The sequence below is a fragment of the Mesoplodon bidens genome (assembly GCF_964165515.1).
Source record: "Mesoplodon bidens genome assembly, chromosome: 4".
Classification (NCBI taxonomy): Eukaryota; Metazoa; Chordata; class Mammalia; order Artiodactyla; family Ziphiidae; genus Mesoplodon; species Mesoplodon bidens.
The window spans coordinates 132527856-132543409 of record NC_138160.1 but is presented as its reverse complement, the minus strand read 5'-3'; the positions used below and the strand labels follow the sequence as shown (position 1 = coordinate 132543409).

Sequence of the window (15554 nt, the reverse complement as noted above, 5' to 3'; positions counted from 1 at the left end):
TTACTTCCATGGCGATTGTGAATAATGCTGCTGTGAACATTGGAGCGCATGTATCTTTTCGAATTAGTGTTTTTGTTTTTTTGACATATACCCAGGAGTGGAATTCCTGCGTCATATGGTAGTTCTATTTTTAGTTTTTTGAGAAACCTCCATACTGCTTTTCGCAGTGGCTGCACCAATTTACATTCCCACCAACAGTGTACAAGGGTCCCCTTTATTCCATATCCTCACCAACATTTGTTATTTGTGTTCTTTTTGTTGATAGCCATTCTGACAGGTGTGAGATGATATCTCATTGTGTGTTTTTTTGTTTGTTTTTTAAATTTTTATTGGTGTATAGTTGATTTACAATGTTGTGCTAGTTTCAGGTGTGCAGCGAAGTAAACCAGTTTTACATATACATACATCCACCATATACAAACATCCATCTCTTTCTATATTTATAGTATCCCTGTCAATCAGCAAGTAAGTTAGTATTCATGAAAACTGGTGCTTTGCTTGTTTACTAATATATCCCCAGTGCTCAGAAGTACCTGGTACATAGGAGCCTTTCAGTAAGTATTTGTCAAATGAATGAATAAATATTTAATTTAACTATATTTCTAAATGGAATGTAGGATCTTTTAAGTACGACCTTGTCTCCTTAAAATGTATCTTAGTTATTTCCTTTGATTTAATTTGAAAGCATAGTATTTTCTAGAGAATTTTGTAGAAAAGTATTTCTCTAAAGACTGAACCTTCTCTTCCTATAACATGGGTCCCCATATATGTAGTTGAACATATATGGGGACCTAGGACCTGTTTGAACATATATGGGGACCTAGGACCTGTTTCTCCTTTTTTCCCTTGTTTCCTAGGATGACAGTTGTGTTGTGTAAAGAGTTGTCCTCTCTGTCTAAAGAGTTCACCACCTGCTTAACAACTGCTGGGGTAAGAATTCATGATTTTTATTGGGCTAATGTTTGTTTTGTTTTGTTTTTAGAACAGCTTTATTAAGATATAGTTTACATATCATAAAATTTTTCCCATTTAAGTGTACGTTTCAATGGTTTTTAATATATTTACAGAGCCATGCAACAGTCACCAAAATCTAATTTTAGATCATTTTCATCATCTCCCAGAAAACCTCATACCATTGGCAGTCACTTACCATTCCCTTCCCCTCCACATTCTTCTAGCCTTAAGCAACACTAACCTACTTTCTGTCTATAGATTTGCCTATTCTGGACATCTAATATAAATGGGATCATACAATATTATGGTATTTTGTGTCTGGTTTCTTTCACTTAGCATAATGTTTTTGACGTTCATCCACATTGTATCAGTATTTCCTTTTATTACCTAATAACATTCTATCATATGGATATATACCACATTTATCTATTCATCAGTTGATAGACATTTGGATTGTTCACTCTTTTTGGTTGTAATGAATAACGTTACTATGAGCATGCATGTATGTTTTTATTTCTCTTGGGTGGATAGCTAGGAGTGGAATTTCTGGGTCATATGGGTAATACGGACCATTAAGGAACTGTCAGACTGTTTTCCAAAGTAGTTGCACCATTTTACATCCCTGCCAGCAATGTATGAGAGTTCCAGTTTCTCCACATCCTTGTTGACACTTGCTATTGTCTGTTTTTGTGTTTTTGTTTTTGTTTTTTAAAATTTTACCAGACCTAGTAGGTATGAAGTGTTATCTCATTATGGGTTTTATTTGTATTTCCCTGATGGCTGATGATGTTGAGCATCTTTTCATGTGCCTGTTAGCCATTTGTATGTCTTCTTTAGAGAAATGTCTCTTCTAGTCTTTTGCCTATTTTTAAATTGGGTTGTCTTTTTATTATTATTTTATAAATTGGGTTGTTTATTTTATTATTTATTCTGATTTTAATTATTTGTCTTTTTATTATTTACTATTTATTATTGAGTTATAGAAGTTCTTTATTTTCTCTGGATACAAGTTCCTTACCAGATATATGATATGCACATATTTTCTCCCAGTCCATGGGCGGTCCTTTCACTTTCTTGATAGTGAATAGTGATACAGTCCAACTTGTCAATATTCTCTTTTATCACTTGTTCTTTTGGTATTGTATCTAAAGAATCATTGCCTCACCCAAGATCATGAGGATTTACTCATGTTTTTTTCTAAGAGTTTTATGTTGCAGTTCTTATGTTTACATCTATTATATATTTTGAGTTAATTTTTGTGTATGGTATGAGGTAGGGGCCCAACATTTCTTTTTTGCATGTGGATATCCAGTTGTCCCAGCACCATTTGTTGAAAAGTTTCCCCTTGTTGAATTGTCTTGGCCCTTTTTGTCTAAAATCAATTGACCATAGTCATAGGGGTTTGTTTCTGGGCTCTTATTTCAGTTTCATTGATCTGTGGTATCCTATGCCAGTGCCATACTGTCTTGATTTCTGTAGCTTTGTAGTAAGTTTTGAAATCAAGAAGTGTACGTCTTCCAACTTTGTTCTTCTTTTTCAAGATTTTTTTGTCTATTTGGGGCCCTATGCATTTCCATATGAATTTTAGGATCATTTTGTCTATGTCTAACTGAATTTTGCAACTTGTTGTTTTTTTTTTATACAGTCTTCAGTATATTTTGTGCTGCTCTCTCTCGAGACCTGTACTGAGAATGTAGACCTTGATAAGATAAAAGTCCCAAAGTTGGATCCTAGTTTTAAGGGGCAGTGCCTTACTTAGACTATGGCAACTCTCATATTTTGTAGTTGCCAGCCAGTAGGAGAGTTGTAATTAAAGCAAAAGTTTTTTTGTCTTGTTTTAAGGAATTGTAAAAATTTACTGAAGGTGTGTGAACTATGGAAGACGATTCAGACATCAGTAATCATGAATTGGCATAAAATCAAGGGCATTTTAAATGGACAGATAAAAATCACTTTGTAGTACACCAAACTCATACATACAGAGAACAGATAAGTGGTTGCCAGAGGCAAAGGGTGGGGGCTGGGTGAAATGGGTGAAGGGGATCAAAAGGTACAAACTTCCAGTTATAAAATAAATAATGTACAGCATGTACAGCATTGGGGATGTCATGTACGGCATGATACCTATAGTTAATAATACTGTATTGCATATTTGAAAGTTGCTAAGAGAGTAGATCTTAAAAGTTGTCATCATGAGAAAAAAAATTATTTCACTATAGTGATGGATGTTGACTGGTCTTATCATCATTTTAGCATGTATGCAGATAGCAAATCATTAGGTTGTACATATGCAATTAGTATAGTGTTGTATGTCAATTATACCTCAATTAAAAAACATCAGCTTGTAGTTAAGGGTGTAAGGGTCAGTGTGGCAGCAAAGTTATTCTGGGCCCTTAAATTTATTTTAGTTAAGAGCATGGCCCAAATTAATTCTTCTCACTTTGAGTTTAGATTTTTCCTATAAGGGATAATTCTGTGACATAGCTTCTCTTTTCCTCTTAGTATTTTCTTTAAAAGAGCTTCTGGGTTTCCTGAAGTTAATCTTCTGAGGCTAAAGTTTTCCATGTGTTTCATAAAGAAACTTTAACCCAGCAAGTCAACTCTAAGGTGCTAACACATGCAAGTATTAAATTTGCATTATTTGTTTCCACATTTTCCAAACAGCCCATCTTAAAAACAAGTTGAATATTTTGAGCACATGTTTCATATCTGTATATTTTGTTTTTAAATTTCTCTAAAGTTTTTGTGGTCAAATATACCATTTCTATCTCCCTTCCAAAATACTCTTTAAAGTTAGTAAAAACTACAAAGGCATACACTCTCAATTTGGATAGAAGGAAATAAAGAAGGAAATTTAAAACCCTTCCTGAGTCTGATCCAGACTTTGTCTATGCTTATATTTATATTTGGGTATGTGTCGGTGTATTTCAAAGTGGGATCATACTTTATTTATTTCTGAATTTTTGAATTCTATTTAACTTATTTTTTTATACAGCAGGTTCTTATTAGTTACCCATTTTATACATATTAGTGTATATATGTCAATCCCAATCTCCCAGTTCATCACACCACCCCCCACCCTCCACCCCCCACCCCCCACCTCTTTCCCCCCTTGGTGTCCATACGTTTGTTCTCTACATCTGTGTCTCAATTTCTGCCCTACAAACCGGTTCATCTGTACCATTTTTCTAGGTTCCACATATATGCGTTAATATACGGTATTTGTTTTACTCTTTCTGACTTACTTCACTCTGTATGACAGTCTCTAGATTCATCCACATCTCTACAAATGACCCAATTTCGTTCCTTTTTATGGTTGAGTATTATTCCATTGTATATATATATATACCACATCTTCTTTATCCATTCATCTGTCGATGGGCATTTAGGTTGCTTCCATGACCTGGCTATTGTAAATAGTGCTGCAGTGAACATTGGGGTGCATGACTCTTTTTGAATTATGGTTTTCCTGGGTATATGCCCAGTAGTGGGATTGCTGGGTCATATGGTAATTCTATTTTTAGTTTTTTAAGGAACCTCCATCCTGTTCTGCATAGTGGCTGTATCAATTTACATTCCCACCAACAGGGCAAGAGGGTTCCCTTTTCTCCACACCCTCTAGCATTTGTTGTTTGTAGATTTTCTGATGATGCCCATTCTAACTGGTATGAGGTGATACCTCATTGTAGTTTTGATTTGCATTTCTCTAATAATCAGTGATATTGAGCAGCTTTTCATGTGCTTCTTCGCTATCTGTATGTCTTCTTTGGAGAAATGTCTATTTAGGTCTTCTGTCCATTTTTGGATTGGGTTTTTTTTTTTAATATTGACCTACATGAGCTGTTTATATATTTGGGAGATTAATCCTTTGTCCATTGATTCATTTGCAAATATTTTCTCCCATTCTGAGGGCTGTCTTTTCTTCTTGTTTGTAGTTTTCTTTGCAAAAGCTTTTAAGTTTCATTAGGTCCCATTTGTTTATTTTTGTTTTTATTTCCATTACTCTAGGAGGTGGATCAAAAAAGATCTTGCTGTGATTTATGTCAAAGAGTGTACTTCCTATGTTTTCCTCTAAGTTTTATAGTGTCCGGTCTTACATTTAGGTCTCTAATCCATTTTGAGTTTGTTTTTGTGTATGGTGTTTAAGGAGTGTTCTAATTTCATTCTTTTACATGTAGCTGTCCAGTTTTCCCAGCACCACTTATTGAAGAGACTGTCTTTTCTCGATTGTATATCCTTGCCTCCTTTGTCATAGATTAGTTGACCATAGGTGCATGGGTTTATCTCTGGGCTTTCTATCCTGTTCCATTGATCTATATTTCTGTTTTTGTGCCAGTACCATATAGTCTTGATTCCTGTAGCTTTGTAGTATAGTCTGAAGTCAGGGAGTCTGATACCCCCAGCTCTGATTTTTTTCCCTCAAGACTGCTTTGGCTATTTGGGGTCTTTTGTGTCTCCATACAAATTTTAAGATTTTTTGTTCTACTTCTGTAAAAAATGCCATTGCTAATTTGATAGGGATTGCATTGAATCTGTAGATTGTTTTGGGTGGTATAGGCATTTTCACAATATTGATTCTTCCAGTCCAAGAACATGGTATACCTCTCCATCTGTTTGTATCATCTTTAATTTCTTTCATCAGTGTCCTATACTTTTCTGCATACAGGTCTTTTGTGTTTTCTGCATACAGGTCTTTTGTCTCCCTAGGTAGGTTTATTCCTAGGTATTTTATTCTTTTTGTTGCAGTGGTAAATGGGAGTGTTTCCTTAATTTTCTTTCAGATTTTTCATCATTAGTGTATAGAAATGCAAGAGATTTCTGTGCATTAATTTTGTATCCTGCAACTTTACCAAATTCATTGATTAGCTCTAGTAGTTTTCTGGTGGCATCTTTAGGATTCTCTATAGATTCTCTATACTATAGACCATAGTATCACATCATCTGCAAACAGTGACAGTTTTACTTCTTCTTTTCCAATTTATATTCCTTTTATTTCTTTTTCTTCTCTGATTGCCGTGGCTAGGACTTCCAAAACTATGTTGAGTAAGAGTGGTGAGAGTGGACATCCTTGTCTTGTTCCTGATCTTAGAGGAAATGCTTTCAGTTTTTCACCATTGAGAATGATGTTTGCTGTTGGTTTGTCATATATGACCTTTATTATGTTGAAGTAGGTTTCCTCTATGCTCGCTTTCTGGAGATTTTTTGTCATAAATGGGTGTTGAATTTTGTGAAAAGCTTTTTCTGCATCTATTGAGGTGATCATATGGTTTTTATTCTTCAGTTTGTTAATATAGTGTATTGCATTGATTGATTTACATTTATTGAAGAATCCTTGCATCCCTGGGATAAATCCCACTTGATCATGGTGTATGATCTTTTTAATGTGCTGTTGGATTCTGTTTGCTAGTATTTTGTTGAGGATTTTTGCATCTATATTCATCAGTGATATTGGTCTATAATTTTCTTTTTTTGTAGTATCTTTGTCTGGTTTTGGTATCAGGGTGATGGTGGCCTCATAGAATGAGTTTGGGAGTGTTCCTTCCTCTGCAATTTTTTGGAAGAGTTTGAGAAGGATGGGTGTTAGCTCTTCTCTAAATGTTTGATAGAATTCACCTGTGAAGCCATCTGGTTCTGGACTTCTGTTTGTTGGAAGATTTTTAATCACAGTTTCAATTTCATTACTTGTGATTGGTCTGTTCATATTTTCTATTTCCTCCTAGTTCAGTCTTGGAAGGTTATACCTTTCTAAGAATTTGTCCATTTCTTCCAGGTTGTCCGTTTTATTGGCATAGAGTTGCTTGTAGTCTCTTAGGGTGTTTTGTATTTCTGTGCTGTCTGTTGTAACTTCTCCTTTTTCATTTCTAAGTTTATTGGTTTGAGTCCTCTCCCTCTTTATCTTGATGAGTCTGGCTAATGTTTATCAATTTTGTTTATCTTCTCAAAGAAACAGCTTTTAGTTTTATTGATCTTTGCTCTTGTTTTCTTTGTTTCTATTTCATTTATTTCTGCTCTGACCTTTATGATTTCTTCCCTTCTGCTAACTTTGGCTTTTGTTTGTTCTTCTTTCTCTAATTCCTTTAGGTGTAAGTTTAGATTATTTACTTGAGATTTTTCTTGTTTCTTGAGGTAGGCTTGTATTGCTGTAAACGCCCCTCTTAGAACTGCTTTTGCTGCATCCCATAGGTTTTGGATTGTCATGTTTTCATTGTCATTTGTCTCTAGGTATTTTTTGATTTCCTCTTTGATTTCTCCAGTGATCTCTTCGTTATTTAGTAACGTATTATTCAGGCTCCATGTGTTTGTGTTTTTTATGTTTTTTTTCCCTGTAATTGATTTCTAATCTCATAGCATTGTGGTCAGAAAAGATGCTTGATATGATTTCAATTTTCTTAAATTTACTGAGGCTTGATTTCTGACCCAAGATGTGATCTATCCTGGAGAGTGTTCCATTCGCACTTAAGAAGAAAGTGTAATCTGCTGTTTTAGGAATGAATGTCCTATAAATATCAATTAAATCTATTTGGTCTCTTGTATCATTTAAAGCTGTGTTTCTTTATTAATTTTCTGTTTGGATGATCTGTCCATTGGTGTAAGTGAGGTGTTAAAAGTCCCCCACTATTACTGTGTCACTGTTGATTTCCTCTTTTATAGCTGTTAGCAGTTGCCTTATGTATTGAGGTGCTCCTGTGTTGGGTGCATATATATTTATAATTGTTATATCTTCTTCTTGGATTGATCCCTTGATCATTATGTAGTGTCCTTCCTTGTCTCTTGTAACATTCTTTATTTTAAAGTCTATTTTATCTGATATGAGTATTGCTACTCCAGCTTTCTTTTGATTTCCATTTGCATGGAATATCTTTTTCCATCCCCTCACTTTCAGTCTGTATGTGTCCCTAGGTCTGAAGTGGGTCTCTTGTAGACAGCATATAGATGGGTCTTGTTTTTTTATCCATTCAACGAGCCTGTGTCTTTTGGTTGGAGCATTTAATCCATCCACACATTTAAGGTAATTATCGCTATGTATGTTCCTATTACCATTTTCTTAATTGTTTTGGGTTTGTTTTTGTAAGTCCTTTTCTTCTCTTGTGTTTCCCACTTAGAGAAGTTCCTTTAGCATTTGTTGTAGAGCTGGTTTGGTGGTGCTGAATTCTCTTAGCTTTTGCTTGTCTGTAAAGCTTTTGATTTCTCCACCAAATCTGAGTGAGATCTTTGCCGGGTAGAGTAATCTTGGTTGTAGGTTCTTCCCTTTCATCACTTTAAATATATCATGCCACTCCCTTCTGGCTTATAGAGTTTCTGCTGAGAAATCAGCTGTTAACCTTATGGGAGTTCCCTTGTTTGTTATTTGTTGTTTTTCTCTTGCTGCTTTCAATAATTTTTCTTTGTCTTTATTTTTTGCCCATTTGATTATTATGTGTCTCGGCGTGTTTCTCCTTGGATTTAACCTGTATGGGACTCTCTGCGCTTCCTGGACTTGGGTGGCTATTTCCTTTCCCGTGTTAGGGAAGTTTTCAACTATAATCTCTTAAAATATTTTCTTGGATCCTTTCTCTCTCTCTTCTCCTTCTGGGACCCCTATAATGTGAGTGTTGTTGCTTTTAATGTTGTCCCAGAGGTCTCTTAGGCTGTCTTCATTCCTTTTCATTGTTTTTTCTTTATTCTGTTCCGCAGCAGTGAATTCCACCATTCTGTCTTCCTGGTCACTTATCCGTTTTTCTGCCTCAGTTATTCTGCTATTGATTCCTTCTAGTTTATTTTTCATTTCAGTTATTATATTGTTCACCTCTGTTTGTTTGTTCTTTAATTCTTCTAGGTCTCTGTTAAACATTTCTTACATCTTCTGTATCTTTGCCTCCATTCTTTTTCCGAGGTCCTGGATTATCTTCACTATCATTATTCTGAATTCTTTTTCTGGAAGGGTGCCTATCTCCACTTCATTTAGTTGTTCTTCTGGCGTTTTATCTTTTTCCTTCATCTGGTACATAGCCCTCTGACTTTTCATCTTGTCTATCTTTCTGTGAATGTGGTTTTTGTTCCACAGGCTGCAGGATAGTAGTTCTTCTTGCTTCTGCTGTCTGCCCTCTGGTGGATGAGGCTATCTAAGAGGCTTGTGCAAGTTTCTTGATTGGAGGGACTGGTGGTGGGTAGAGCTGGCTGTTACTCTGGTGGGAAGAGAAGAGCTCAGTAAAACTTTCATCCACTTGTCTGCTGATGGGTGGGGCTGGGTTCCCTCCCTGTTGGTTGTTTGGCCTGAGGCGACCCAACACTGGAGCCTGCCCGGGCTCTTTGGTGGGGCTAATGGCGGGCTCTGGGAGGGCTCACACCAAGGAGTACTTCCCAGAACTTCTGCTGCCAGTGTCTTTGTCCTCACAGTGAGACACAGCCACCCCCTTCTCTGCAGGAGACCCTCCCAACACTAGCAGGTAGGTCTGGTTCAGTCTCCTATGGGGTCACTGCTCCTTCCCCTGGGTCCTGATGTGCACACTACTTTGTGTCTGCCCTCCAGGAGTGCAGTCTCTATTTCCCCCAGTCCTGTCGGAGTCCTGCAATCAAATCCCGCTAGCCTTCAAAGTGTGATTCTCTAGGAATTTCTCTTCCCGTTGCTGGACTACCAGGTTGGGAAGCCTGACGTGAGGCTCAGAACCTTCACTCCAGTGGGTGGACTTCTGTGGTTACATGTTCTCTGGTTTGTGAGTCACCCACCCAGCAGTTATGGGATTTGATTTTATTGTGATTGTGCCCCTCCTGCTGTCTCATTGTGGCTTCTCCTTTGTCTTTGGATGTGGGGTGTCTTTTTTGGTGAGTTCCAGTGTCTTCCTGTCTTCCTGTCTTCCTGATGATTATTCAGCAGTTAGTTGTGATTCGGTGCTCTCGCAAGAGGGAGTGAGAGCATGGCCTTCTACTCCGCCATCTTGAACCAATCATCGTATTTTACCTATTGTTTTTTTAATATGCTATGCTCGATTAACACATTATCCTTTGTTCTAGGTCAAGGAAAAGGCAGATGTCCTTAATCCGTTAATCACTGCAGTATTTCTAGAGGTTAGTAGTACTAATTGTTTTTTAAGTCTCTAATTTCTAGGGCATTATGTATTAATAACTCTTTAAGTTTTTATTTTTTGTTTTTTTCACTAGTTTAGCCGTGTTGATGCAGATATGACCAAAATGGTGTATATTTTATCATATTTTCTGTTCATTAATTACAAACCATAAAGATGCAGGTGCCAGGTAAAGTGCAGTGGAAGAAGTGGTAGGCTGTCATTACTTAGTACTACCCCTTTGTAATTAATGGACAATTCTCATTAATGAAACATCTTCTGGAGACTAGCTAGTAAACATGATGTGCTGAAAATTACAAATAGGCTAGCACTGCTCCTTAAAGGGCTAAGGTTTATGCAGAGGAGATTAGTTACAAAACAAAACAAAAGAAAACAAAACACTTTGTCATTTTCTTGCCCAGAAATTTGCTTTATTATGTCAAAAAGCTACCTGTGTTTACATAATCTGTGTCAGTTCATTAGATTTAAGAAGGTAGGTGGTTTAAGTCCATGGATGGATTATATTGCTGCCATGTATGATGCTTTCTGGATTCCATGATTTAAGAACTCTATCTTGGGACTTCCTTGGTGGTACAGTGGTTAAGAATCCACCTGCCAATGCAGGGGACACAGGGCTTCCCTGGTGGCGCAGTGGTTGAGAGTCCGCCTGCCGATGCAGGGGACACGGGTTCGTGCCCCGGTCCGGGAAGATCCCACATGCTGCGGAGGGGCTGGGCCCGTGAGCCATGGCCGCTGAGCCTGCACATCCAGAGCCTGTGCTCCGCAACGGGAGAGGCCACAGCAGTGAGAGGCCCGTGTACCGCAAAAAAAAAAAAAAAAAAAAAAAAAATGCAAGCAATGCAGGGGACACAGGTCTGATCCCTGGTCTAATGCAGGGGACATGGGTTTGAGCCCTGGTCCGGGAAGCAGAGCAAATAATAAGCCCGTGTGCCACAATTACTGAGCTGAGCTCTAGAGTCCGCGAGCCACAACTACTGAGCCTGTGTGCCGCAGCTACTGAAACCTGCATGCCTAGAGCCCATGTTCCACAACAAGAAAAGCCACCGCAATGAGAAGCCTGCACACCGTAATGAAGAGTAGCCCCTGCTCACCGCAACTAGAGAAAGCCCGCGCACAGCAATGAAGACCCAACACAGCTAAAAATAAATAAATAAATTTATATTAATAAAAAGAGAAAACCACAGAATGCAGAAAAAGTGAAAGATAAAAAGAACTCTATCTTGTAAATTAATTGTGCAAAAATTCAGATGTTTGATGATTTGTTTAAAACATATTTATCTAAGTCTGAGGGGAGAAAATATATTTGATAATCAGTTAGGTTTTAAATATGAATCAAAAAAAATATTTTTGCCACTGGAGTGTTACTTCTTTAGTTTTAGATTCTTTTAAAATTACCAATGAAGAAATGCCTTTCATTCCTTAACTGCATAGTTTTCCTTTAGTAGTCAGGCAAATTATTCTGATCACTTAAGCAATTAAAAAAAATATGTTTATGATTTAGTAGATGGCAGAGTTGTAGAGATGAAAGAAGTTTGCAAACCAGGAGCCCAGTCCTGTCCTAGGTCTCCCCTGATTTGCACTATGACCATGGACCAGGCGTTTACCTTTTTGGCAATCTTGTTATCTTTATGTACAAAATAAGAGATTTAACCAGATGTGCTGTGAGGTCTCTTTTGGCTGCCAAATTTGGTATCAAACGTCACACTGAAGTTTAAATAGGGGTTCTTGCCATTGATAAATCAAAAAAAGGTAAACTCACTTGATATGGATACCCTTTTGTTTTTCTGAGTTGGTTGGTCTTGCTTACAGATTTGAAACACTCTTGTCCTTGAAATTATACATTTTTTTTAATGTAATGAACTCTTATTCTTCTGGAAAGTCAGAACTTGTCAGATATAAATGAAGTCTGGGAAACTCTGAGCATAATGATTCCAAGTTTTTCATATGTCTCTTGTAGTAGACAGAAACATATCTGTACTTTATCATCTTTAAAAGCAGTATTCCTTCTTTATCTTTGTGAGCACCTGTCACATGTTCACTGATTATTTTGAGTCCATGGAAGAAGAACAATCACAATAGACTAGAAATCCTATTGATGTAGGATTCATAGCCTTCTGAAATCCTCTGAGTAATTGACTAAAATGCTGTGACAGGATCTACCCATTCAATCAAGGAATAAATAAGCTTTGAATGCCGAATTTGAGCAAGATGCCAAAGAATGGCTATCATTCTAATGGGCAAGCTGGACAAAAATGGTGACATTCTTTATTGGTGCTCTCATATCGTTTTAAGAGCTAGGTCATTCTTTCCCCTATAAGTTTAGTGAAATGGTTAAATATGTATTCTTATTTGCCAGGCTACAGATTCAGTTAGATTGTAAAAATTAATTTATTTTTTGTTGTCTTATATTTTCTCTTTTAAGTGACTGCAATATTTTCTTTTTCTTATTTTTCAATCCTTATCGTTACAGGCATCAAACAGTGCTTCCTACATTCAGGATGCCTTTCAGCTACTTTTACCTGTGCTGGAGATCTCTCTTATTGAGAACAAGACTGAATTACCAGAGGCATGAGCTACAGGTCCAGAGGCCTTTGTCAGGACACTGAAGAACAGAGAAGATTCTACCTGAGACTTGTGTTGGCCAAGAAATGCCACTCTTTTCTGGGTACCCCTGGAGAAGTGAGGGAGAAAGGTTATTTTAGTATATAAAATCCAGGCAGGAGAGCAGGTTTAAGGAAGTTTGTTGCCTTCAGTGCTTGGCTGAAGTATTCAGGTCCTCACACTGCTCTTCCCAGTTGTTATAATTAATAAATTATTTGAAAAGAAATTTTATAGAAAGTTAAAAAATAATAGCTCATAAGGTTAAGGGGACACTCAGGCAAAAATATTGGTCTTTCTTTAACAAGATGCAAAACACTAAAAATTTTGCAGTGGCTGTAATTTTGCAGTCCATGGATGTAATTGGTTGTTAAGCAAGAGGAAAAGGAATTCAATATTCTGTAATTCATGTGCTTGATCTATTAATGCCATTTTCTTTCTCCTCTCTATAATAAAATCTATGGCTTTAAGGAAACCGAGTATATATAAACTCTTTAATGATTACCCTTTATTATGTGAATTCTTGGAATTGGTTAGAAAGTTTCATCTCTTCTTTAATTCTCAGTAGATATTTGGCATTGAGGGGAAGCTTATAGAATATACTTAGAGCCACATGAATGAACTATAGCAAAGTGCCCTTTGGCTTCAAATTGCTTTCCCACCGCAAGATGACAAGCTTCAAGTTGTAATTGACCCCTCTTTACGGGATTCACAACCAATAAATGCAATTTAGAGAAACAGTTTCATGTTTGCTGATATTCTGAGTTTCCAGGATGTTTTTCATGCATACCTTATATGCAGGATAAATTCTGTAATAGCCAACTCCAAAGGAGTGTTGAAGCTCTTTCAATGATGGGGATTTTGTTGTTTGAATATTGTTGAAGTGGACTGTAGAGTCCCATAGAAATGATGTTCATGTATAACAGGATTAAGACAGTTTATTTTTCCTCATTCTTTTTTGTTTCTTTTAATGTATTCTTTAGCATGTTTATAAATACAACTTTTATCTTTCATATCTTAAGCCTTCTTTTGCTTTCTTCAACAATCTAAAAGACTTATAGGTTATCTTCTTCCTGAAAGCTATTTTGGTATCCACTCTTTTAAAAAAAAGTTCTCCAACTTTGTGGTTTTTAATGATTCAGGTAACTTTTGTGAGCTCTGCCCCTTATCTTTTAAAACCTTTAAATAAAATATAATAATCGTGTCAGTTGATCCTTTTATTTACTTTTGCAAGTGTAGAGCCCTGATATCTTCTCAGACCACAGAAATAGCAAAACGAACCTATAACAGGTTGATATCAAGACTATTTCTATGTGATCACCTTATTTGGGGTAGGGGGCAGTTTGTTAGCAAGGAGGAAAATAAGTAGATTTGGTCTAAAAAGATACACTAACATCACTAAAATGTTACTCTGCTTATATTCTGTTCTAACATGATGAGAAAAGTTTTTGAATATTTCTTTTTATAGAAACATTTAACCCTTCCCGAAGTGAGTAATTCTGTAATTGCAGAAAAACGGTTGTGGTAAGTAAAGCGGGTGTCCCCAGCCCTAATTTGTGCCTCAGGCCCAGTTGCTGTGTCTGAACCTGGATCCCTGAGGGTGGTATTTCTTGAGCAAGGTTTAGAAACTGGCCACACTACCTACTACCTGTTCAGATTCTTATATAAGGGCAGTTTGCAGTTTTTACTCTTTTATCTGGAAACACATCTAAGGTTTTTCTTTTAAGAAGAGGGGTATAGATGTGGGGGATAGAACAGTGACTTTTTATGCCTGTCCAGATTGCAGCCCTCAGTTTCACCTGTTTTAGATTAGACCTTAGAAAAGGCCATTGTGAGTCACTGCCTCTTCTTTCTCATCCCTCTCATCAGCTTTGCCCACCCACTCACATGTGTTTTAGTGGATTTAGGAGACCACCAATGAAATGATGAAAGGACCAATGAATTCTGAGTAACAGTTGCCTACCGTTCACCTAGAATATAATGAAAAGGAATGAAAGTCCTTTGATTCAGTAGAGTTAGGGGAATAAGAGCATAAACATTCATTGATAGGTGGAATAGGTAGATTCAGGGGACTCATTGGAACCTGTTGGATTATGGTGATGGTTTTTGGATGGTGCATACTTCATTATTCCATTTGGGGTGAGTACATGATGTAGTTTCTTGATGATACCTACTCTTTTGGTGCTACTTCCTTTAAATTTTTTGGTACTTAAGATTTACTGCTGTGTCATAGTATGTGCTACCTCCCCTTCCCAATTCACTTAACACCTTGATAGGTTAAATGTTCAGTTATTACTGGATTAAGTGTTTCTCTTCCTACTATTGGGATCTTTAAAGGCTGTGATTAAAAGAGACTTTATTAATTTGATCTAAAAGAAATAGAAATTTCCATGAACTAATTCTTGTTCCTTTTTCCTTTATACAGTACCTTGGAAACATGTTAAGGACAAGCTATTTTTTCCTTACTTGATTTTGATAGGTTGTTCTTTTTTTTTTTTTTTTTTTTTTTTAAGGTATAGACGCCTAGATTGACAGGTCTCTGAAATGTGAATTTGTAATTCATATCGGTGGCATTACCACAAATCTGAAATCAGGGCTGATGCGCACATGTAAATTTTCCAGTCCTACAATCAGGAAACAAGATTTTGTGGGTTCCTCTGCTTGAATGAGGACCCTCTCTTTTGAATTTGTTTTTATATAAAGACCTATTTCAGGGAGTAGATGTTTTATAAGTAGTTGCTATTGATGTCATCAGTTGAGAAATAGACATTTTTCTACACTTTTAGATGTTTTCTGAATTTAAAGGCGAGTATACTCTTCAGGTTGGAAAAACCCAGATAAAATTGTACCCACAGTGGGCTCTCAATAAGCATGATATTTCTTCATAAACGTCAAAGGTTGAAATTGTTTATTATGTCTTTATAATTTGAAGCTCATTTT

The 15554-nt window shown here is 36.6% G+C and overlaps 1 protein-coding gene across 2 annotated transcripts in view; it reads left to right on the top strand.

Annotated features, from left to right (window-relative positions):
• FAM114A2 (family with sequence similarity 114 member A2) overlaps positions 1 to 13821 on the top strand; it is a 43351-nt gene extending 29530 nt beyond the window's left edge. For both annotated transcript variants that reach the window (XM_081230934.1, XM_081230935.1), the window contains exons 12-14: positions 858 to 930; positions 9946 to 9999; positions 12487 to 13821. In XM_081230934.1, the coding sequence (XP_081087060.1) occupies positions 858 to 930; positions 9946 to 9999; positions 12487 to 12588 (229 nt within the window). In that variant the 3' untranslated portion in view covers positions 12589 to 13821. The remainder of the gene's footprint in view (positions 1 to 857; positions 931 to 9945; positions 10000 to 12486) is intronic.
• The last annotated feature ends 1733 nt before the right edge of the window (positions 13822 to 15554 follow it).